Source organism: Pipistrellus kuhlii, unplaced genomic scaffold, assembly GCF_014108245.1.
Source record: "Pipistrellus kuhlii isolate mPipKuh1 unplaced genomic scaffold, mPipKuh1.p scaffold_m20_p_2, whole genome shotgun sequence".
Lineage (NCBI taxonomy): Eukaryota > Metazoa > Chordata > Mammalia > Chiroptera > Vespertilionidae > Pipistrellus > Pipistrellus kuhlii.
In genome coordinates this window covers 134,940,048-134,962,992 of record NW_023425515.1, presented here as the reverse complement: position 1 = coordinate 134,962,992, position 22,945 = coordinate 134,940,048, and the positions used below count along the sequence as shown (strand labels likewise).

The following is a 22,945-nucleotide window of genomic DNA, read 5'->3' as shown; positions in this document are numbered from 1 at the left end:
CATTGAATAAATTGTTTTTATATAAAAGCATTTTAGGATTATCTGGACAACCACTTTAAAATTGAGTACATCCACTCTATTAAATGCTTCACTTTTGATTGCTTAAAATTACATACTTAAGCAATAGGTATTAATTATTAGTGGTAAGTAATAACTTAAGTTTTATGAGCTAATGTCAACAAAAAGGAACAGACAAGTTGAAACTGATGCTTTGAATCATGTGAGACCAAATAAACTGATGGGATGAGGGCTATTTCAAGTAATCTGAATACTACAGAAAAGTTGTAAACCAATTTGAGTTTTCATCTGAAGATTGTCTACATTTATTGATTGTGGATGATTCCACTAAGGCAAAAAGTGCATGTAGGTAGTAGCTAGCAGCCCACAGTTCATGTTTGAGAGACATTTAGCTTCAGTAAAATAATGGTGTTAATTTGAATTGCAGTAAAATAATGCAATATCGTGAATTTGAATTTTATTGAACAATAGAGGTCTGATGAGGAAACTTGAAGGAGTTTGCTTTGCACAGTGATATACAAATTTTTATCTATTCTCACAAATAGGAAATATTCAATAATATCTATGTTGTTTGCTAAGGCTTTTGATACAAGTGGATTATCTAAGGAGGCACCAAGAAGTGCTAAGGTTATGTCAAGGTCAATGAGGATAAAAATAATGACCACCTTGAGAGATAACTGGATATATGACTTACACTTCATGAATAGTTATTGAGTGCATAAAATAGCCAGGCCTCCCCTAGGCAGGGCAGGGTTGGAGGGTGACCTCATGTGGGCTAGTATCCCGGGTTGGGCAATCATTTATAAGAAGTAAACATTTTTCAATGGCTAAGCCGCTTGACACCTGTAAGTCTTTCTAGAAAACCAGATGTGGATTTCCCACCCTCTTTCCAAGCATCTGGCAAAGGTGAAGGCAAGGCTAATGATCCTTTCAAATAAAATATTTAAAGTACATAAAATTTAAGACTAAGGTATTGTTCCTCATAATGGAGACAAATGCACAAGTGAAAGAGTTTAGGGTCAAGAGGTTAAAGTCCTGTGATAAACCACCTCTGATAACTTGGGGAAATGTGTGTCTCGATAGTCATATAAATAGGGGTAAAGAAAGATGCCTCAAAAACCAAAATTTTTCCAAGAGAATAATCAAAGGGAGATATATAGTAATGGGATCACCTAAGAGTTCTGTTTTCATCTTGGTCCTTCACATTCTGGAAGGGGCCCTGAGCAATTCACTCATTCAGCTGAATAACAATGGCTATGAAGGTATTGTCATTGCAATTGACCCCAATGTGCCAGAAGATGAAACACTCATTCGAGAAATAAAGGTAAGCTGGAAACAGTAACTACCCATGCTTTAAAAAAAATTAAGTATAATGTGTGGAAGGGCAAACATGAGTTCTCTAACTCCATCTGTGTGATACTGGCAAATTATTTTTATGTCTACGTCTCAGGATCTTCGATTGCAAAATGAAAATAGAATAGTTAGCCATTAGAAGTCTTCTGAGGGAGAAGATAATAAAAGTAATGCACTTCACTAAGAGTTTCATACATTGTTGGTGCTTTATAAATGACTGTCTACGTTTATTGATTGTGGATGATTCCACTAAGGCAGAGCCAGCTGTATCTGGTAGATATTGTGAGATGTACAGAGAATAATTCCTTTGCCTGGCTCATATTAGATTCTCCTTTTATTCTTCTAATTATGAATATTTTCTCTGTGATCCTAATAGAGAAGCCCAGGATGCACATCTCTAACTTAAGAACAACCCCGATTCTTCCAATGGGAGGAAACTCTGCATTTTACCAGCCCCAATGCAAGGGGTCTTCTTCCATTGCTGAGCAGCCTTGCCTTACTTATTACTTCTTCCATGGGGGAAGGAAGAATTAGGGAGGAAGACACTTCCTGTCCAGGGCAGAGGTGTCTAATTGTGTAAGGTGGAGAGGTCATGTACAACAGCAAACAACTAAGAAAAAGAGGGAAATGCCTTATAAATAACCACCCAGAGATCTGGCAGTAGCACATCCAGAGGCAGTAGTGAGTAATGAGGAAAAGTACTGGTGTGTAAAGTGGGCAATAAGTACGGCCCCATAGGATTTTGTGAGGATTAAATTTAACAAGGCATGCACACAAGGGAAGCTTGATAAAGGGTATATGGGAGCTTTGTACAATTTTTGCATGTCTTATAAGTCTAAAATCATCTTTAGAGAACTTTAAAAATGCATGCATAATGTCTGGCACATAGTAAGAGCTCAGTTAATGGTAGGCATAACCATAATCCTTCTAAATGGAAAGGGTTCAATTTTTTAACCAAGCGCAAGTTCCTGAGTGTGAGTCCAAAAATTAATATCACAAGCGTCCCATTGGTTGTCCCCAAGTGTTCCTTGCTCTGAGCAGAAACAAACCCAGAAAGATGGAGTTTGGAGGGAGAACCAGCTCTACCATCTGGAGGAGTTTGGGGCTGGAGAATGGCAGTGGTTGTGGAAGGACGGGAATCTTACCTGTTTAACCTATCTGATATTACTGCCATGGTGAAAGGGAAAGCTTTACCTTTAGAAATCTCTCAATAATCAGAGAGCTTGGGTAAGCTTTTGATTGCATCTAACCTTAGAAATGGCATCAGGAAACATGAAAGTGCCCCTTGGAGCAACAGACACTGAAAGTATGGGAGAAAAATGTAGCCAACGTGTTTCTGTCTCTGGCTAGACAGTTGGGTTTGTGCCAGAAGAACATAAATTCCTTATCCAGAATGGCGATGCTAATTCACATTTACATGGTGCTTTAGAGCTTCCAGGTGCTTTCACCTCACTCTTGGGGGTTTTCCTCCTGAGAAATCTACTTCTTAACACAATTAGTAAGTTGGCTTTCTGGTATGAGTCCTACTAAATGAGTTGGCTTTGAGGTAAGTTGGTTTCCACGTATTATAAAATATATGATTGTCTAACACCTTGAATGTACAAAACAACATTGAATGTACAAAACAACATTGAATATACACTAAAATTGAAAAATAAAATTATACAGTTAAGGGCTATAGTGTACCCAGAATCCCTAACTAAGTAGTTTATAAAAGTGAGTTCCTCACTACTAAGGTTCAAATCTGCAGAGTTAAGGACCTTATTTGTGAGCTTGTCTGCCTTTCCTGGCCACCCCTCACTCTGTTTTCTGAGGGGAGACTCTCTCCTGGTGCTCTTGTGGGAACAGAAACCTTTAAGTCAGCTCTTAAATACTTGCTTCTGTTCAGGGCATTAATCTAAGTGAAATAAGCCAGTCAGAGGAAGACAAATACCATGTAATTTCACTCACATGTGGACTCTAATGAACAAAATAGAAATGGATTCATAGATTCAGAGAACAGACTGACAGCTGTCAGAAGAGAGGGGGGTCGGGGGGCTGTGTGAACTAAGTGAAGAAATTAAGCAAAAAACACAGAGAACAGTACGGTGATTACCAGAGGTAAGGGGGGATGGGAGCAGAAATGTACACTTGAAAACTACATAGTTTTGTTGACTAATGCAGCCAAAAAAAATTAATTTTAAAAAATTGAATGACAGTCCCTAAGGTTTCTCCACCTACAAATTGCACCCACTGCAATTACCCTGTCAGTGTGAGCTGTAGAGGCAGAGAGAGCACACACCATAAAATGAGGGAGTGAGAGTCAGGAAGAAATACTCTCTCTCTAAAACTCTCTCTCTCTCTCTCTCTCTCTCTCTCTCTCTCTCTCTCTCTCTCTCTCACACACACACACACACACACACACACACACACGATACATAATGGGAGCAGTATATCTTGGATGCATCCTCAATGTATGCAAATGCAGGAACCTCTTGTCTTGGCATTCCTGGACAATTTGCCATTCCTCTCAACCATTTTATTCATTCATTAATTCATTCAACAAGTATTTACAAAGTTGGTACCAGAGGAAGAAAGGACCATTTCTTTACCATTATTTCAGGTACCAGAAATCCAGTGGAGAACAATATCCTTATCACTAAGGAATTTCCAGCCAACCCTGTAAGCTGTCTCCTTGACCTCTCCAGGCCTCAAGGGTTTAAATGTCTACTTAGATATGAGGTTGTCTTCTCAAAATCAGCAACAGAGGCCAAAGCAAAAAACCATATTGATGTTTCTGTTAAAACATGGAAGACAAGAGCATTTCGTGCTGCTGCTGCTTCTTCCTAGGAGACACTGAAAATTCACATTTCACTGGTCAGATTCTAATGCACACTCTTACACAGAGAGCTTTATACCTACTTTTATTACTATCTGAAAAGAGGGAAACTGAAACTCAGAAAAATAATATAAATTCCCCAAATTTATCCCCTTAGGAAGTGGTAGAGAGGGATTCACCCGGCATTAATAATAATCATGTGCTGCTTCCCCTGTGAAGGGAAACTGGTTCTGTGCCTCATGCTTACCTTATGTGTAAGTGAAACTGCTTGTACACACACATATACACACACACACACACACACACACACACACACACACTAACCCAAACTCTACATTATAATGTTGGAGTCTAGGCACTTTGGTCTGCTCGGGGAAGGACTTTCCTCCTGCAATGGTACCTTTTTTCTCTGGTTTAACAGTGTTTTTTGTTTGTTTTCCCCCAATTATCACATACATACATCATAATAGTTCACATTTTTTAAAAAAAAATTCCCTTGCCTGAAGTGCTCCTTCAGCTTCTGCATCATGTCTCCATTCCCCTTTAATTTACAAAAAAACCTGCCTGAGCTGTTGTCTATATCCACTGCCTCCATTTCATCTCCCATTCTCTTGAATTTACTCATGTGGAGCTGTCGTCTCCATTCCACTAAAATGTCTCATCCAAGTTGCCAAATACTTTGGTCAGTTCTTATCCTCGCCTTTCTTTTTTATTATTATTAAATTTATTGGGGTGACATTGGTTAAGAAGATTACATATGTTTCAAGTGTACATTTTTATGGTGTATGATCTGTATATTGTATTGTGTGTTCACTATCCCTAAATCTTCTTCTGTCACCATATATGCAGTACCCTCACCCCCTTTCTCTTGTAACTACCATACTGTTATCTGTGTCTATGAGTTTTTGTTTATTTTTCCTTTCTTAATTGCTCAGCATCATTTGACACCGCTAATCACTCTCTTCTCCCTGAAACACCTTTGCCCCATGCTTGCTGATTTCCTTCCCATGCACCTGAGTCTCCTTGGCTGACTCCTCTTCCTATCACTAAATGCTAAATACCTGTGGCTCCCAGGACTCAGTCTTCAGCCCTCCTCTTTCCTCCACCCACACTCACTTTTAAGGGCAGTGATTTTCAGTCCTAATAGACTCCATGCCCTTTTCAATAGTAAATCTCCTATAATACCCTCTCTACTGTCTTCATAATGCATCTCAGGGGAATTTATAATTTAACACTACAGCTCCTTCATTTTAGAGAAATAAAGTTGTGTGTAACTTGAAAGTAAGTTATATAATTGTGCCACTCCCTTATATCTGACACTTAATATTATACTAAAAATAAATACTACCACAACATTTAGCTAGTCCTAAAGTAACTGCAAGAGCCAGAAGGTGAAGTCATATTTTAATTTGAGTTTCTCTCCAATATTAGTTGGTGTGGGACCTTGATACTTACACTCTCTAATTCTCAGTTTCTCCCTTAAAGGTTTATTGATCCTCAAAGGATCAAATGAGATGACACTCATTTCACAAGCATTTGTGCTAAGTAAACATGGTTCCCAGGACTTTCTTGACTTCATTTGATCCCCACAATATCTTATGAGCTAATCACCATAATATTTTCCATTTTATAAATGGTATAACTGAGGCTCAGGAGGGCTTAAGGAAATTGCCAGATGACGCACAACAATCCTCTTGGAGCCAGGATGAGTGTCAGCTTCTGAAGTCTGCATTGTTAATCATCACACTCTGACACAGAGCATGTGATAAGTGATTCAAAAAGATTAGCTATTATTCTAGACTAGGGACCCAGTGCACGAATTCATGCACCTTGAAAAGAACTGTGGGCCATGAGGTGGGAACAGGGGCTGGTCTGGTTCATCCTCTCTGCATCCCCGCCTGGCCCCTCCCTCCATGGCCCCAAGCCCTCTGTCTGCTGGCAGCCCCCCTCCAGCCACCACTTCTCCCATGCACTAACAGCACCAGCCCTGCTCACACCCACATATGGTGTGGAGTAATTGGGGCCAGTGCCAGCAGCAGGTGTGAGTGAGGCCATCACCATCAGTGGGTGTGAGCGGCAGCTGCTGCTCCAATCTTCCCTTAAGAGCAGGGGGAAGTGGAGAAGCTCCCAGGGGTGATTAGAGCCAGTAGTTGCCACTCGCACCCAGTGATAGCACTGAATGATCAGGATGGGCACCAGGCACTAGCAGCGGGTGCAAGAGGCGGCTGTTGGCCCTGATCACCCCTCAGGAGCAGGGGGAAGATGGAAAAGCCCTGAGGGGTAATCATGGATAGCAGTCATCACTCACACCCACTGCCAGCACCTGGTGCCAGCCCCAATCGCTCACACCGTCAGTGAGTGCAAGTGGCAGCTCCAGTGCCATCAGTGGATGTGAGCAGGGCCAGAGCTGACAGCAGATGTGAGCACCAGGTGGGACTGCAGCACACAGGAGCAAAGAATTTTCAGTAACCACTAGAGACTTGCCCCAATGACAATGACCAGCACCCCACCTTGGTCTGGCACCCCTGCTCACCTGCACCACCATCCTGCGATTAGGAGCCAGCATTCCTGAATTGTGATAGGGATGTTTGACTACCAATGGGATCGGGCCTCAATGGGCAGTCAGACATCCCTCGAGGGGTCCCAGATTGGAGAGGGAGCAGGCTGGGCTGAGGGACACAACTCCCCTCACAAATTTCATGCACTGGGCCTGTAGTAGATAATGAAAAGCTAATATGCAAATCTAAATGGTGGATCAACCGATCGCTATGATGCACACTAACCATCAGAAGACATACGCTCAATGCAGGCATTGCCCTCTGGTGGTCAGTGTGCTCCCACAGGGGAAGCTCTCAGCCAGAAGCTCATGGCTGGTGAGCACAGTGGGGGTAGTGGGATCCTATCCCACCTCCATGACAGTGCTAAGGATGTCCTACTGCCAGCTTAGGCCCGCTCCCCCAGACATTGCCTGAGGGCTCCCAGGCTGCCAGAGGGTGCAGGCTGAGGGAAAACCCCCCAAGTGCACGAACTTTGTGCACTAGTCTTTAGTTATCAATAAAAGGTATTTCTACATCTCCCCTTCCAGTCTTTTTATATATATATATATATATATATATTTTATTGATTTTTTTTCAGAGAAGAAAGGAGAGGGAGAGAGAGTTAGAAACATTGATCAGCTGCCTCCTGTACACCTCCTACTGGGAATGTGCCTGCAACCAAGGTACATGCCCTTGATCAGAATCGAACCTGGGGCCCTTCAGTCCGCAGGCCAATGTTCTATCCATTGAGCCAAACCAGTTAGGGCTCCCCTTCCAGTCTTGATAAATAACTAGTCTTTACTAGCTAGTTTTTCTAATGTGAAATACAAATGTAAATTTGAATGATTGGTATTTAGTCTACAGTCCTAATTGTGCTTGCTAGATATGTTTTCTTCCCCCCCCCCCCCCCCCCAGGATATGGTGACTCAGGCATCTCCATATCTGTTTGAAGCTATAGAAAAAAGATTCTATTTCAAAAATGTTGCCATTTTGATTCCTGAGAAATGGAAAACAAAACCTGAGTATATGAGACCAAAACTGGAAACCTACAAAAATGTGAGATTATCAAGTTCTTTTTTTAAATTCAGTTTCCTTGAGTGATTTATATTTTTTTCATCATAATATTCTAGAACCAAATGAAATTGTTTCACAATACTCCAGTGTGAACAAGGTCGATTCGTTTGTTAAAATTTTGTAATGATGAAAACATTTTCTTGAATTTCAGGCTGATGTTCTAGTTGCTGAACCTAATCCTCCAGGAAACGATGAACCCTATACTGAGCAGATGGGAAATTGTGGAGAAAAGGGTGAAAGGATTCATTTCACTCCTGACTTCATAGTAGGAAAAAAGTTGTTTCAGTATGGACCACAAGGTATGGGTAGAGAAGAAACATTCCGCTATGTTCTTCATAACTTAATCATTTTATATTCACAGTAGGTCAAAATAGCATTATCTTTCCGAGTAAGCACATATGAGCCAAATAACGTCACAGCATGCATTTTCACTTAAAGCAGGGGTTCAGAATAGTGTGTTTCTCAGTTAGAAATTTAATGTATTAATATTCTGCAAAAATATGTAACTATAGTGTTTTTAATTTTATAATTATTATTATCATAAAATAGTTGTTGTAATTTATTGAAATGTTATTAGGTTTCTATGGATCTGTTGAGTCTGCTGAACAAAGTAAACCTCCTGCCCGTAATTCACATAGTAGCCAGCAGATGGCGGAGACTCACAGTGCTCTCAGACTTAGTTCAAGCAAATTGACAAGGAGGATTGTTAATCAGATTCTGATTCAGTAGGTGTGGGGTGGGTCTCAACAATTTGCATTTTTAACAAACTCCCAGGTGATGCTGATCTGCTGGACTATGGACCATACTTTAAGCAGCACAGAGAATATCCCTGCAGCTCAGCTCGCAAAAAAACTATAACTAAAGAAAAACATCCAATTTTCCTTCACAAAATGAGCTTTTTATCACGCCCATGGGCTACATAAAACAATCTCTGGAGAAAAAAATGTTAAAACAAACAAGCAAGGAAGTATATATAAAATATGTACTCTCCAGGTATAATCAAATGTGATTAGTATTAGCAAATTAGGTTATTTAATAACTACTACAGGCATTTTATTATTTTCAAAGTATTAGAATCAGCTAGATTTTCTTCACTCAAACAAAAGAGCCCTGGTACCTCCATGCCCCCTCCCCCCACATTCACTGGAGCACTACAGACTTATCAGAAAGATTTATCAAACATATCTCTTGTGCTTCTACAACCCTCTCTTTCACCTCCATAATAGGACCAGAAAATTCCCAATGGATGGCTCAGTCAGTATGTGCTGAATTGATACACTAATTGCCCCATCTCACTTCTGGGCCCACTCCAGCCATCTTAGTCACCACAGAGAATGGCATTCCTTCATAATCTCTCCTTCCTGTTCTGTGACCCCACTTATACTCTCTCCCAGTCTTTCCTTACCTCTAAGAGGCAATCCTCTGCTCCCAGCACCTCCAGAACAGGGTCCAAATCCTCAGTGTTAGATACCAGCATTTCCTCAGGGGTACCCCCTCACCTAACCCTCCAAATTCAGCCTATCTAGGAATTTACATTCCAGGAAAACTGAGCTGTACATAAGGAATTAGTGAATTCCTCCAAATTTAACAAGTACTCAGTGAGCACCTATTAAGTTCTGGGTGCTATATGCCCAGGCATGACAATGAGGAAGTCATGGAGCCTGTCCTCATGGAGACAAGTATTTAGTGTGGGAGACAGGAAGAAAGCAGCAACTATAATAGAATGGAAGTGCCATATGGAATATGATGAAAGAGTTAAAGAGGGGTTCTGGGCCTAGACTGGGGATGTCAGAGACAGCTTCTAGGAGGATATAAGCTTGATTTTGAAAGAAGAGAAGCAATTATCCAGACAGAGCGAGGGAAAGTATCCCACACAGAGAAAGAATACGTGAAAAGAACAAGAGATGAGAAGGGGCCGCAAGTGGCTCTGGAAAGTAAAAGCAGTGCCAGGGATTCATTGTGATTATAGAGTCCTAGAAGTAGGTAGAGAACAGCAAGACACATGGCTGCAGAGAAGAGCAGAGCTGGGGTTATCAGGGACCCCATATTAAGGAGCGAATTTAGCCCTGAGCACTATAAGGTAGCCTCTAAAGACTGGAGACATGGAGGGCAGCTGGGTGGCTATGGTAGTAATTCAGGAGTAAGTGGCAATAAGACTGGAAGGTGAAGCCAAAGCCGGTTTGGCTCAGTGGATAGAGCATCAGCCTGCAGACTGAGGGGTCCCAGGTTCGATTCTGGTCAAGGGCATGTGCCTTGGTTGCAGGCACATCCCCAGTGGGGGGTGTGCAAGAGGCAGCTGATCGACGATTCTCTCTCATTGATGTTTCTGACTCTCTATCCCTCTCTCTTCCTCTCTGTAGAAAATCAATAACATATATATATATATATATAAAGGCTGGAGGGTAAAGTAGGCAAACCTTGGGGTTTGAGCCACTGGGGGTGCTGCCTGGCTGCCCTACCACTGCTCCAGGCCCCACAGCAGCATGTCCCGCCCTCCATCACTGCACTTGCACCAGTAAGGATTTTAGTTATCTAATTGGCATGCCATCCACTAGACCACATGTGTCAAACACAAGGCCCGCGGGCCAAATCCGTCCCGCCAGGCCTTGCAATGTGGCCCGCACTGCGCTGTCATCACTGCACTCTGCTGCGTTTCCATCACAATGACAGTTTATGACTGTTCAGTAAACCATTCGGCCCGCGATTTAGGCTGGATTTTAGATTTTGGCCCCTTCTCTGATTGAGTTCGACACCCCTACACTAGACTGTTCGCTATGCCAAGGACAGAGCAGTTGTTCTTTCTTTTTTTTTTTTTTAATATATTTTTATTGATTTTTTACAGAGAGGAAGGGAGATGCCCTTGACCGGAATCGAACCCGGGACCTTTCAACCCGCAGACCGACGCTCTACCACTGAGCCAAACCGGTTTCGGCTATTCTTTCTTTGTATAAAAACTCTCTGGCACTTCCTGTGTGCCTAATTAGCATTTGATGAGCCAAAAAAGTAGTTACATTTTTAAGAAATGTAGAGTTGTCATATTAGAGTTTTCTTTCTAAGGAAGCCAAGATTTAAAAAAATAATAATAATAATTAACATAGCATAATTGTTTGGAGTTCTGTGCGTTTCCTGGACTTGTAAGTCTAATTCTTTCACCAGGTGGGGAAAGTTTTCAAACAAAAGGAATCCAAAGAGGACCACACCAAGACAAATCATAATTAAGATTCCAAGAGCAAAAGACAAAGAGAGAATATTAAAAGAAGCAAGAGCAAAGAAGGTAGTTACCTATAAAGGAGCACCTATACGATTGTCAGCTGATTTCTCAACAGAAACCATGCAGGCCAGACAGGAATGGCAAGAAATATTCAAGGTGATGAATAGCAAGAACCTACAGCCAAAGATAATCTATCCAGCAAAGCTATCACTCAGATTCGAAGGTCAGATAAAGAGCTTCACGAATAAAAAAAAGCTAAAGGAGTTCATCACCACCAAACCAGAATTATATGAATTGCTGAAGGGGGTTCTTTCAGAAGAGAAAGTAAATAAAGATAAAAATTATGAACAACAAATACATAACTATCAACAAGTGAATCTAAAAACCAAGGAAACTAAAAAAAAAAAAATCTGAGGAACAATATTAACTGTTGAATATAATAGAATCAGAGGTATGGAAGGGGAGTGAACTGTTTATTCTTGGGGAAAAGGGGAGAGGGGGATGTGGGAAGAGACTGAACATAAACTGTGCACCTATGGATGAGGACAATGGGGGGTGGGGAAAGGGCAGAGGGTGGGGTGAGAAGGGGGGGGAAAGGAACATTTGTAATAATATGAACAATAAAAATTTATTTAAAAAAAAAAAAGTCAGGAGAATTACTTTCTCCCTGCATTAGAAAGTAATTTTAGCATTCTTACTGTAACTAAGTATTTAAAACATTTTCTCACAGGAAGGGTATTTGTCCATGAATGGGCACATCTTTGATGGGGAGTATTTGATGAATACAATAAAGACCAGAAATTCTTCTTATCTAATGGAAGAAACAAAGCAATAAGGTAAGGATATGTTGACTTGACTTTTTCCAAACTATTTTAAATCACAACCCATTTTTTCTTGATTACTTTTTTAATGTCCATTTTTGGGGGGGCCTTGTTTTCTGTCTCTCATTCTCTATTAGTGGCTCCTGTTACAGAGTTCCACAAAACTACCACTTTTGCTTAGCTTACAAGCACTTCAATTAGTTGAGTTCTCTATTCTTCAGTTAAAAACCATTTGCCTTTAAGAATGTGCATATACAATTATAAGAAATCCACAGGTGCTATGTTCAGGGACTCAATCTTTCTGTATCTGAGTCGGCGAAATAAACAAAGCTACTGGGGCTATTCAATGCTTTGAAAGCAGAGTGATATCTGTGTGGACTTGGTCAGTATGAATGGGCCCAGGAGAGATTATGGAACTTACCTGAAAGACTATCCAAATATTAAAAGAAAGCAGAAAACTTCTCCCAGTTTAATTAACTATGTGATGTCAATAGAAAGCAAACTGAACACTTGGAAAGTAACCTTGGCTGCCATGATTGTATAGGTGAATTCTTGCAACCAACAGTTTCAGTGAACTGCTTTAGTACAAACATAAAAGATAGGGAACTTCACAATTTATTTAAAAGAGCTAACACAATTCAGATACTTAAAGCTGACAGAAGACATGAAAAAGAATTCTGCAGATCAGATGCAGCTTTCTAAAAAAAAAATATTTTAAATAAAAGAACAGTAAGTTATATCTGGCAGAATCAAAGGAATAACAAACACATCAAGCCCACATAACAAGTCTTCCAGAAATCCCAAAATGCTGTGATATTAAGTAATTAATATAATATGTTGAGTCATGAAGACAAGCAAACATTTTTTCCAATAGATTCTCAGGAGGAATTTGAATACTTTGAACACCTATGCCTGAGTCAGGAAATAAGAGTTTCTTTTTAAATACTGGAAATTGGTACAACACCCACTTTTGCTTCCAATGCTCTTGCCTGATGACCCCGTAAGGGTGTGGTTTAGCCAAATTTATTATTCTCTTAGATATATTTTTGGTGTGGTTCCTCTTTATTTGGAACTTGCTTCCAAGCAGAGCATAGCCTTGGCTTAGAGCTCAGCCTTGGCTTCCCATTCTCCCAGAGGGACATCACTGCTCTCCACTTTTTCCCTTTCTTCATTACATTCAGACTCTGTCAGCTTGGTGCACTTCCATTATATTGTATTTTTCCTCATGGTTATATCACTTCAGGCATAAATAGACTAAGTGCCAAGTAGCGCCATGCACAGTGTACCAGATTCCTTTAGCTCTTCCCTCTGCACTATGTAAACTACAGCCCAGGGTCACTTCCCTGATGTGATCATTCATTGGGTTCACCTCTGAAATCTCAGCCAATGGATGTTATTCCATGTCTTGCATGTACCTTTCCCACTTCTCTAAATTTCTCTTCAGTTAGACTACTATATATTCCTTCAAGAGAGAAGCTGATTAATACGTATTTCTTTCTAGAGATAGTCTAGAAATATCTAAGTCTGTAGTATGTTCTTCCTTCCACAGATAACATTAGCAAATTTGGCTAATTACCATGTCCTTTGAAAAAGAAATTTTATTGAAACATATTAATAATTTATTATTATCTTTTAAATTTAAAAAATTATTTTAAGGCCTAGAAGCAATCACAAAATGGCAATACTGCCCACAATAGATGGCTATTTCTTTAATATAATGCAAAACATTAATTGAAAGCCAACAGCCCACATCGTATTTAATAGGAAAATACTAGAAACATTACTAGAGATAACATAGGATGGCCACTATTAGCGCAGCTAGTGAACCTTTTTTAGAAAGTTGTATCCAATGCAATAACACATGAAACCCAGGAGGTTAAAAAATGGGAGTGTGGGGGAAAGCTATGAGAAAGAGAGAAAACTGCTTTTATGCACATGCTACGTGGTCCACTTAGAAAACCCTGGGGAATAAATAGAAATAAAAAGCAGAGGAAGTCAATAAGGTGACCAGATACAAAATTCAAATTCAAATTTTCTTCTCAAATATTAACAATAACCAGTTCAAAAATATAAAGGACAGAATACTCCATTCAAGATAGCAATTAAAGTTATAATGAAGTGTAAAACTCTAAGAATGGTAGATGTCATATTTTAAGAAAACTATAAAATCCTTCTAAAGGCTTTAAAAGAAAATTAAGAAAAATTGAGAGATTTTTTTTCATTTATGAATGATTTAAATTCAACCCAAATTAATATATAAGTTTTCTAAAACTAGTCAAAAGCACATCAATTTTAGTTCATTTTAAAAAATATCAGAATTCACTCAATAGATAGTACCTAAGAACATTTTTTTAAATACTAATAAAGGGAACTTTTATTTACTGAATTTTAGATACATATACTAAACTATACTAACTAAAGCAATGTGAATTGGCAGATACATATATAATAATTTACTCTTTAAGACAGCTAGAATTATAGATGTATGAGAAAAACAGAATTTCTTAAGATATCAGGACAATTTAAACTGTATGGGGAAAATATAAACATCTTCTTTCAATTGAATATACTCATTAAATATAACTATCATAATCATAATGATAACTAAAGGATTCTTAATAAAATCATACATCTATGTGGTGAAGGTCTTTCTATGCATTCAAGAATTATAGAAAAATACAATATAACTAAGAGAATAATAAATTTGGCTACATAGTCATTAAAACTTTTGTTATATATAAATTAAAAAAACTAAATAAAAAGGTAAAAAAAATTTTTTAATTTTGCAAAATAAAAAAAAAACACTTTTTAAAAACTTAGTATTGTAACACATACTGGAAACCAGTAGAAAAACAATAACATCATAATATAGAAATAGAAACAGGAGAATAAATAATCCACAGGAAAAGAAATAAAAATGGTGAATAAACATATAAAAAATGTTTAGACTTACTAGCGATCACAGTGGTGCAAATTTGACAAAGATGAGAATCGTTTATTACCTAGTAAGTTACTGTCAGTGGGTGAAAGCTCTCACAGATGGTTGTTAGAGAGATAAATTGGCACAAGTATAGAAAACAATTTGGTGACACATATCAAATCTCCAAACTATTTCCTTTTTCTTAATCCAGTAATTTCATGTTTAAGACCGATTTTATGGAAAATGGTAGAATAAGCTATATCAGCAATCTATAAAATATTCACACTTTTGATCTGATAATTTAGTCTGTAAACCAATCATGTTGCAAACTTGGAAATAGAGACAAAATTTTATGTGAAATTTTATTTATCCATTGAAGTTTTATTTTTAGTTCTGACTAGTTGGGGAAAATCAAATGAAATAAATTAAGCTAAACTTATTTTATAGTATGAGAACATGCAATTTTTAAAATTACAGTTTGAAAGAATGTTATAAATTATAATAAGGTATTAAATTTTTAATTATACTAACATACTAAGTTTTTTAAAAGCCTGAAGCAAAACTCTAGGTGCCATGTTATGCTGATATACAGAGAGGAAATGCTTCATGTTGACAGTAGTTTATTGCTGATTGTGGAACATGATGTTTTTCTTTTCTTCTTTATACTTTTTTGTAATTTTCCAAATTTTCTATAGTGTTCATATATTATTTATATACTAAATAAGAAGATGTTAGAGAAAAGCATTACACTTATGATAGCAACAAGACTTACAAGCATGCATATATATATATATATATATATATATATATGTGTGTGTGTGTGTGTGTGTGTGTATTTTTTTAATATATTTTATTGATTTTTACAGAGAGGAAGGGAAAGGGATAAAGAGTCAGAAACATCAGTGAAAGAGAGACACCGATCAGCCGCCTCTTGCACACCCCCCACTGGGAATGTGCCCACAACCAAGGAACATGCCTTGACCAGAATCAAACCAGGGACCTCTCAGTCCACAGGCTGACACTATATCCACTGAGCCAAATCGGTTTTGGCTGTTTATTTATTTATAAAAAGAGGTAATATGCAAATTAGGCTGGGATGCTGTAACAGGTCACGACCTGGCAAAAGGAGGTTGTGCCCGCAGGTGAGGCCCTGAGCGGAGATGGACACAGAGACAGTGGGGTCTGCCTGAGCCAGCACTGCGGTTCAGGTGGCCCTGGAGCAGACACAGGCAGGGTGGCAGGGGGACATGTGAGTCAGGCGCAGGTCCCGGCTCCCACGGCAGGAGGTGGGCCACTTCCTCATGCGATTTCAATTGCACGCTGGGCCTCTAGTATAATATAAAGGAAAATATACAATACTTAGGAACATATAAGAACTATGTATTATAAAAACCATATGACACAAACTAATTAGAACCACAAAACCCAGGAAATGTCAACACGCCTTTTGAGCCAAACAGAGGCCAGATTTTCCAGGAAGGAGGAGACTACATTGGGCAGTGCCTCAGGTCTGCAACCCCTGTTCATTCTAACAGCAACCATAAACCAGGCTTCGCTTTTGTGCTGCATAGAAACGATTTCTGATCCCATTTTGGGAACCCCTCAGATACATTCTGGCAAACAGAAATATTTTTTCTATTTAAGGATGTATGTGTCTCTTGAATTATGAGAGGACATCATGGACAAGGTCATCAGTAGAGCTCAACCACAGAGTCTAGCAGGCATCTTCAAACTACGGCCCGCGGGCCACATGCGGCCCGCAGAGGAGTCTGATCCGGCCCGCCAGGTTTTTTGGGCAGTGAGCGCAGCTGAGGTGTTACAGTAGAAATTAGTAGTTCATATAGTCCGGCCCTCCAGCTCTCTGAGGGACCGTGATCTGGCCCCCACCTGGTAGCCCTTTGAAATAATCATGCCACTTAAATATCTAACCTTAATAATTTTCAGGTGTTCGGCCGATGTTACTGGTAGAAATGTAGTAAAGAAGTGTCAAGGAGACAGCTGTGTGATCAAACCCTGCAAAATCGACAGGGTAACAGGGCTGCTTGAAAAAGGAAGTGAGTTCATACCTGATGGTGAGCAGCCTGAGAAGGCTTCCATAACGTTTCCACAACATGTTAATTCTGTAAGTATCTTTCTTTTTGCCCTCAACACTGTGAATTCAATGAGGTTTTTATCCCAGATGCTGCAAGAGAGGATAAAATTTTAGGAAGGCATCACTAAGTAGCTGATTCTCTGTGGGACCAGCCCAGAGTGCACAATCAGGGCAAAGTCCAGTCTCCCACTTCCTCTTCTTCAGGTCCGTTCTTGCTTCTCCATCCTCTCTCTCCCACTGGCTTTTAGTTTCAGTGTTTAGAATGACCACAAATATCCTGAAAGGCACACAAACACAATTTTTTTTTCATTAAATAAGAAACTTACCCATGGGAATTCTTTTAATTAGTTAATAAGGACAAGACCAGTAGCCTTTAATTTAATTTTCAGAGATCTCTTTTCAGCCTGCCTGTTTACTTTTAGTTGTTAAGTAAAATTTTCTCTCATGGTGTTTGTTCACTTTTTGTGTGTTGTTTTTTTTTGTTGTTGTTGTTGTTGTTGTTTATGAGTTTATCTGAGCCAAGCTGACAACATATGCAAGGGAGCAAGGTCTTAAATGCTCCTGAAATTTTCTCTTTTTAAGAGTGTCTGTGCCCTTATGGAGTTTATGCATAATTTTAATAGCTTTAAATAGTTTACAAATATTTCTTAGTGGTTTTTTAATGACCAATTGGCCACAAGATAAACTTGAAAAATTACCCTTATTAATGCTAAACATATACATCCATGAATTTGCACAAACTAAGATTAAGTGCATCAGTTAATTAGTGAGGAGTCCCTCTTATCTTCCAAGGAATAGAGGGTAAATTGTCAATAACAACGTGATACACCATGGTTTCTAGGCCCACCCTTCACTCTGGTTTTGCAGTCCACTTCCAGACTTGTTCAGGATTTTCCCAGAGGCTCCCAGAGTGTATGTTCTAAATTAACCAAGCTAGAGTTGAAGCTGATGCACAGTGAAGTTTGAGAACCTCTGCCTAGGATTTTACGCAGGAGTTTTTCAGATTTTCTTGCTAAAAAGTAAGGAGAATGATAACATGGAAACACTACCAAAACGATCTGAAAAATGCAAAGAAAAAACTGTTTTACAGCTAATGATTACATTTTAAATTATAGAATCCCAGGTACTTAAGATTTTTAATTGAATGATAATACTATAAAATCACTGAGAAAGAGGACCTAAATTATACCTATTTTAGGTATACTATGCCTCTTTTTTTAATCCCCCAAGTGTTAGGAAGGTAAATATGTAACAAAAGGAAGAGAGAGAAAAAAAAAAACATCACTTATTGGCTTTGTTAGTAGTGATCCTATTGCATATGTTTTTATGTAATTCTTACATAGTAACTACTGCCATTTTGTAGATTAAAAAACTACAAAATATTGAGCTTTTGTATGTGTCAGATACTGGACTAGGTTTTGAGGAAGCAAAATTTAATAAGACAGGTTTCTGTCAGAGGAAGATTTACAGCTCAGTGAATACACTACAATGTTGAAGGGGCCTTACTAAAGTTTCCATAGGCAGGGTTAAGTGAAAATTCCCTTTTCTTTGGTGGAAAGGTAGAAAATGAGAAACTATTTTGAAAATGAACTTTTGGCTGAAACATGAAGGTGAGGTTCACAATGCAGGGGACAGAAGAAGAGGAGCTCCTTTACAGATGGGGATCATGAGCCCTCAAGATATACAGCAGCCTGGCAAGGCTACAGCGGGGGAAATCAAAGTCTTGGACTGCACAGCCAGAGTGAAGTGGAGAGTGAAGGAAAAATGCATTTTATAGAGATTGCCGTTTGCTATGTGAAGTAATACAGACTATCTGGAGACCAAGTAAGAGCCACCAAAGGGTCTTAAATTCAGGAGTAAGAAGATAGATACCTCTGGCAGCTGTGGAGTGGACCAATTGGAAGGAGAGCAAGGGAGAAAGGTCCGATAAGAGACTGCAATAGTGTGAGGAGGGACTGTGAGGACTTGAATAATGGAGAGCCCATTGGAAAAGAAGAAAAGATGAACTGGAAAGACAGTGAACTGTATTGATCTTGGCTATTTTGTAGGGGGCTGGCTGCTAGGAAAACTCTCAGGTTCCTGAGTTAGGGGACTGAGTGAATACTGGTGGCATCAAGCTAGGAAATACATGAGGAGGAGGAATAAAGTTAGAGGAAAGGTGATGAGTTCAATTATGAACATGAGCAGTTTGAGGAGCCGGCGGAATGAACACCCAAGTGGGTTTGGAGAGAGCTGAACGTAGGGTGTTAAAAGTTGGAATGTGAGGTGTTGGCAAGTGATTGGGAAGGAATGAAGTGAGTGGTAAGTGAAAGGATGGAAAGATAAGATGGTATCAAGAGAGGAATGTTGAAATGCAGATGTCTTGGTGATGATGGTGATGGCCCAAAATAGAAAACTAGGAAGGAAGCCAAAAGCAAGCAGATGATTGCTGTGAAGTCCTAAGGTGTCCACAAGGTTAAGCGCATGTTTGGAGATAGGAATTCTAATTATGACTGTGATTTTCTCCGGCAGTGCTCTGCAGTGATTTGGAGATTGGACCAAGATGATGAGTTAACAAAGCAGACTGGGGAGGAGGGCAAGGGATTAACATGTTTTAAATCAATCAAATCATTAAAGATTTTAACCAGTAGGTTATTATTATCTATGTCATTTTTTATCAACAATTTCAGGTGGTCGAATTCTGTACCGAAACAAACCACAACAAAGAAGCCCCAAACCTGCAGAACCAAAAATGCAACCTCCGAAGCACCTGGGAAGTGATTAGCGACTCTGAGGACTTTAAGAAAACCACTCCTATGACTACACCACCACCCAAACCCACCTTCTCATTGCTGCAGATCGGAAAGAGAATTGTGTGCTTGGTCCTAGATAAATCTGGAAGCATGAAAGTATGTGCAATGAGTCTCAATCTCTGGACCCAGATCTCACATTTGCATACAATATAATCTAGACAGCCCCGAGAGTCCGACGTTACAGTGCTAACACTGCCATCAGGAATGCCTACTGCCACTTTATTCAACAAACATTCAGCATCAGGTGCCTCACTTGCCAAATTAAATTAGCTTCCGATTTATGAATTACACAGCCTTAACATATATGTTTCACTGACAGTGCATAGGCTATTTCTAAAGCCTCGTGGTTGAACTAAAGCTTTATCTGGTTTTGTCTTTTAGGGCTATTTTTTACAAAGGCCCTAAACTTCTACTCCAAAATACTACCAAATATGAAGGAGAACATTTCTCCCATAGAAGGATATGGCTTGAGTAAGCTCGCTGCCACTTACTCTCTGTTGAGACAACCCTGTTCAAATTCCCTCTGGCCTGTTCTGTTCTTAGTCTGACCACCTAACCACAACCTGGCTGCCTGTCTTCTGCTTCTCCATTCAGGCTGGTGACCGCCTAAAACGAATGAATCAAGCAGCCAAACTTTTCCTGCTGCAGACCATTGAGCAAGGGTCCTGGGTAGGCATGGTGATGTTTGACAAGGCTGCCCAGGTCCAAAGTGAACTCATGCGGATAAAAGGCGGTGCAGAAAGGGACACACTCATCAGAAACTTACCCACAGTGGCTGGAGGAGGCACGTCCATCTGCACTGGGCTTCGATCAGCATTTACTGTGAGACAAGTTCCCCTGTTGTAGCTCGTCAGTGTTTACAATTTACGGTTAAGAGAGTCCTCCTTCCCAGTGTTTCCATACATGCCTCATAGCTGGTTGAAACAGACAATTAAGGGTAGAGCAGTGGTTCAAGTGATACAAAGACACAGCCCTGCAAAACTATTGTTAACTACTTCATTCTTGCTTTTGTGCTTTTCTACATCAATGCCTTCCTGCTTTTCCTCATGCATGCCTGCATTCAGAATATTCATGTGTGCCTGCTACAAGCGAGGCACTGTGTTGGGCATTAAGAACACCATAAGGGCCAAAGAGATACTACACATCCTCTGTTCACAGAGCTTATAATCTTATTGGGCAGATACATTAACCACATAGTTACACAAGTTAATATGCAGAAACTATAATGATTGCTATGAAGAAGGTACACAGGGACATGGATCAAACATTCCCTCAAATGCAGTCTGTCCCTCTGGCCCTTGTAGGCCGGTTCCCTGAGAGAAGTTTCTATTGTGTACACAGTCAGTTGGAAAACCCTTTGCCAGATGCCTATGTGCATCTGGGTTCTCTTGCCCTGCCACTCACTCAAGCTTTGATTAAAGAAGCAAATAAAGGAGGAAAACTGACAGTGAAATCACTGACATATACTGAACCCCTGTTATGCAAACCCTGAGGGAGATGACTAATGCCAGATGGCCTGGCGATGAGGAGAGAATGTGTGGTTCTGCATTTTCCACTCGGATGGGTAAGAGAGTGTGAGGGATACAGTTGGAGTTTAAATGCTTCTCTTGCCCTATGGGATCTGAATGGAGGGTCAGAAGGAGCTTGTGGGTGACTTTAGGGTGATGAGGTAAAGGGCCTTGGATCCTACACTGTCCTCAAGATCCCCCTGGTCCTCGTTAGAGGACCCTGAACAGGTCTGTCCTGGGCCCCTGGTAGTGATGTCTGGTGAGATATGGCCACTGTGCTTTTCCTGTTCTCTTGGCTTGATCGGGGCCCAGTGGTCCTCCCTAGCTACCTCAGCCCTACCCTGACTCTCACTGTTGGAGCAGAGCCTGAGCTTTATTGATTAAGGTATTACATATGTGTCCTTATCTACTCATTACCCCCCACCCCACCCCCACTCATGCTCTCAGCCTCTAAGGCAAGATGAACTGTTCTCTTGCTTGCTGACTCTCACATCAGCTGTCTTCTATCTCCATAATAGTGTGTGTGGGAATATCTGCATGTTTTCCATGACCTGTAGTAGTGATGGGGAGCGTTGACAAGGGAATCCAAGTTAAGCTCTTTCTCTAGCTTCTAAGATCCTGCAGCTCAGGCAGACCAAGGCCATGGCCATGGCTGATAGGTTCCTGGGCTCTGGGCTCCTTCACATGACAACAGTCACAGTTCTTCTCTCTTCCCTTGTGTGGCTGCCCCTCTCAGACTTCAAAATAGTGGGGCGAAAGTCGTCTCTGCTCCAAGCTTTCCTTTCAACCTACTTCAGACGCCTCCCCTTCGGAGAGTCTGGTTCAGAGAAGGGGGGCTTGATTGCTTGTTTCCCCTCCTTCTGGGTCTTCCTTCCATTCTTTTTAGAAGAGTAGGACTCATGCCGACCTCTTCTTAGGAGGATAACACTGTTCTTTTATGTGCTTTTCCTTCCATCATAATCTTATTCAATATTGTCCTCTCTATACTATGTAAAAACTGTAGTTTATGTTTGGCAGTTACTACTTAGATGTCATAGGACAAGTAGGGAGTGGGATTACTAGGAATAAAATGTTTTGTTTTAGTCACAGAGTACTTTAATTTTTTATGGCTACAATTTCTTTATTTTTTCTTTATTGATTAAGATATTACATATGTGTCCTTATCCTTCCATTGCACCCCACCCCACCCCATTCATACCCTCAACCCCCCCACACTGATGTCTGTGTCATTTGGCTAGGCTTATATGCATGTATACAAGTCCTTTGGTTGATCTTGATCCCTTACCCCCGCCCTCCCCTACCTTCCATCTGAGGTTTGAAGGTCTGATCCATACTTCTCTGTCTCTGGAACTGTTCTTGTTCATCAGTTTATGTTATTCATTCTATTCCACAAATGAGTGAGATCATGTGATATTTATCTTTCTCTGACTGGCTTATTTCACTCAGCATAATGCTCTCCAGTTCCATCCATGCTGTTGCAAATGGTAAGAATTCCTTCTTTTTTACCGCAGCATAGTATTCTACTGCAGAGATGTACCACGGTTTTTTAATCCACTCATCTGCTGATGGGCACTTACTAGTAGGCTGTTTCCAAATCTTAGCTATGGTACATTGTGCTGCTATGTACATAAGGATGCATATATCCTTTCTGATTGGTATTTCTAATTTCTTAGGATACACCCTGAGTGGCACAAAGGATAAATAAATTTTTTAACAGCTCATGTGAGCTGGGTATTGACCAATCAGAACCAATGTGAGCCATAAACCATTGGTATGGCCAGATGAGTTAATATCATACAAG

At 40.0% G+C, this 22,945-nt stretch overlaps 1 protein-coding gene across 1 annotated transcript in view; it reads left to right on the top strand.

The window, feature by feature from the left end:
- Positions 1-1,101: 1,101 nt before the first annotated feature.
- Positions 1,102-22,945, top strand: part of CLCA1 (chloride channel accessory 1) — a 32,275-nt gene continuing 10,431 nt past the window's right edge. The window contains 7 exon segments of the mRNA XM_036445636.2: positions 1,102-1,342; positions 7,642-7,782; positions 7,952-8,099; positions 11,742-11,847; positions 16,697-16,874; positions 19,514-19,732; positions 20,231-20,458. Coding sequence (XP_036301529.1) covers positions 1,181-1,342; positions 7,642-7,782; positions 7,952-8,099; positions 11,742-11,847; positions 16,697-16,874; positions 19,514-19,732; positions 20,231-20,458 — 1,182 coding nt within the window. The 5' untranslated portion in view covers positions 1,102-1,180.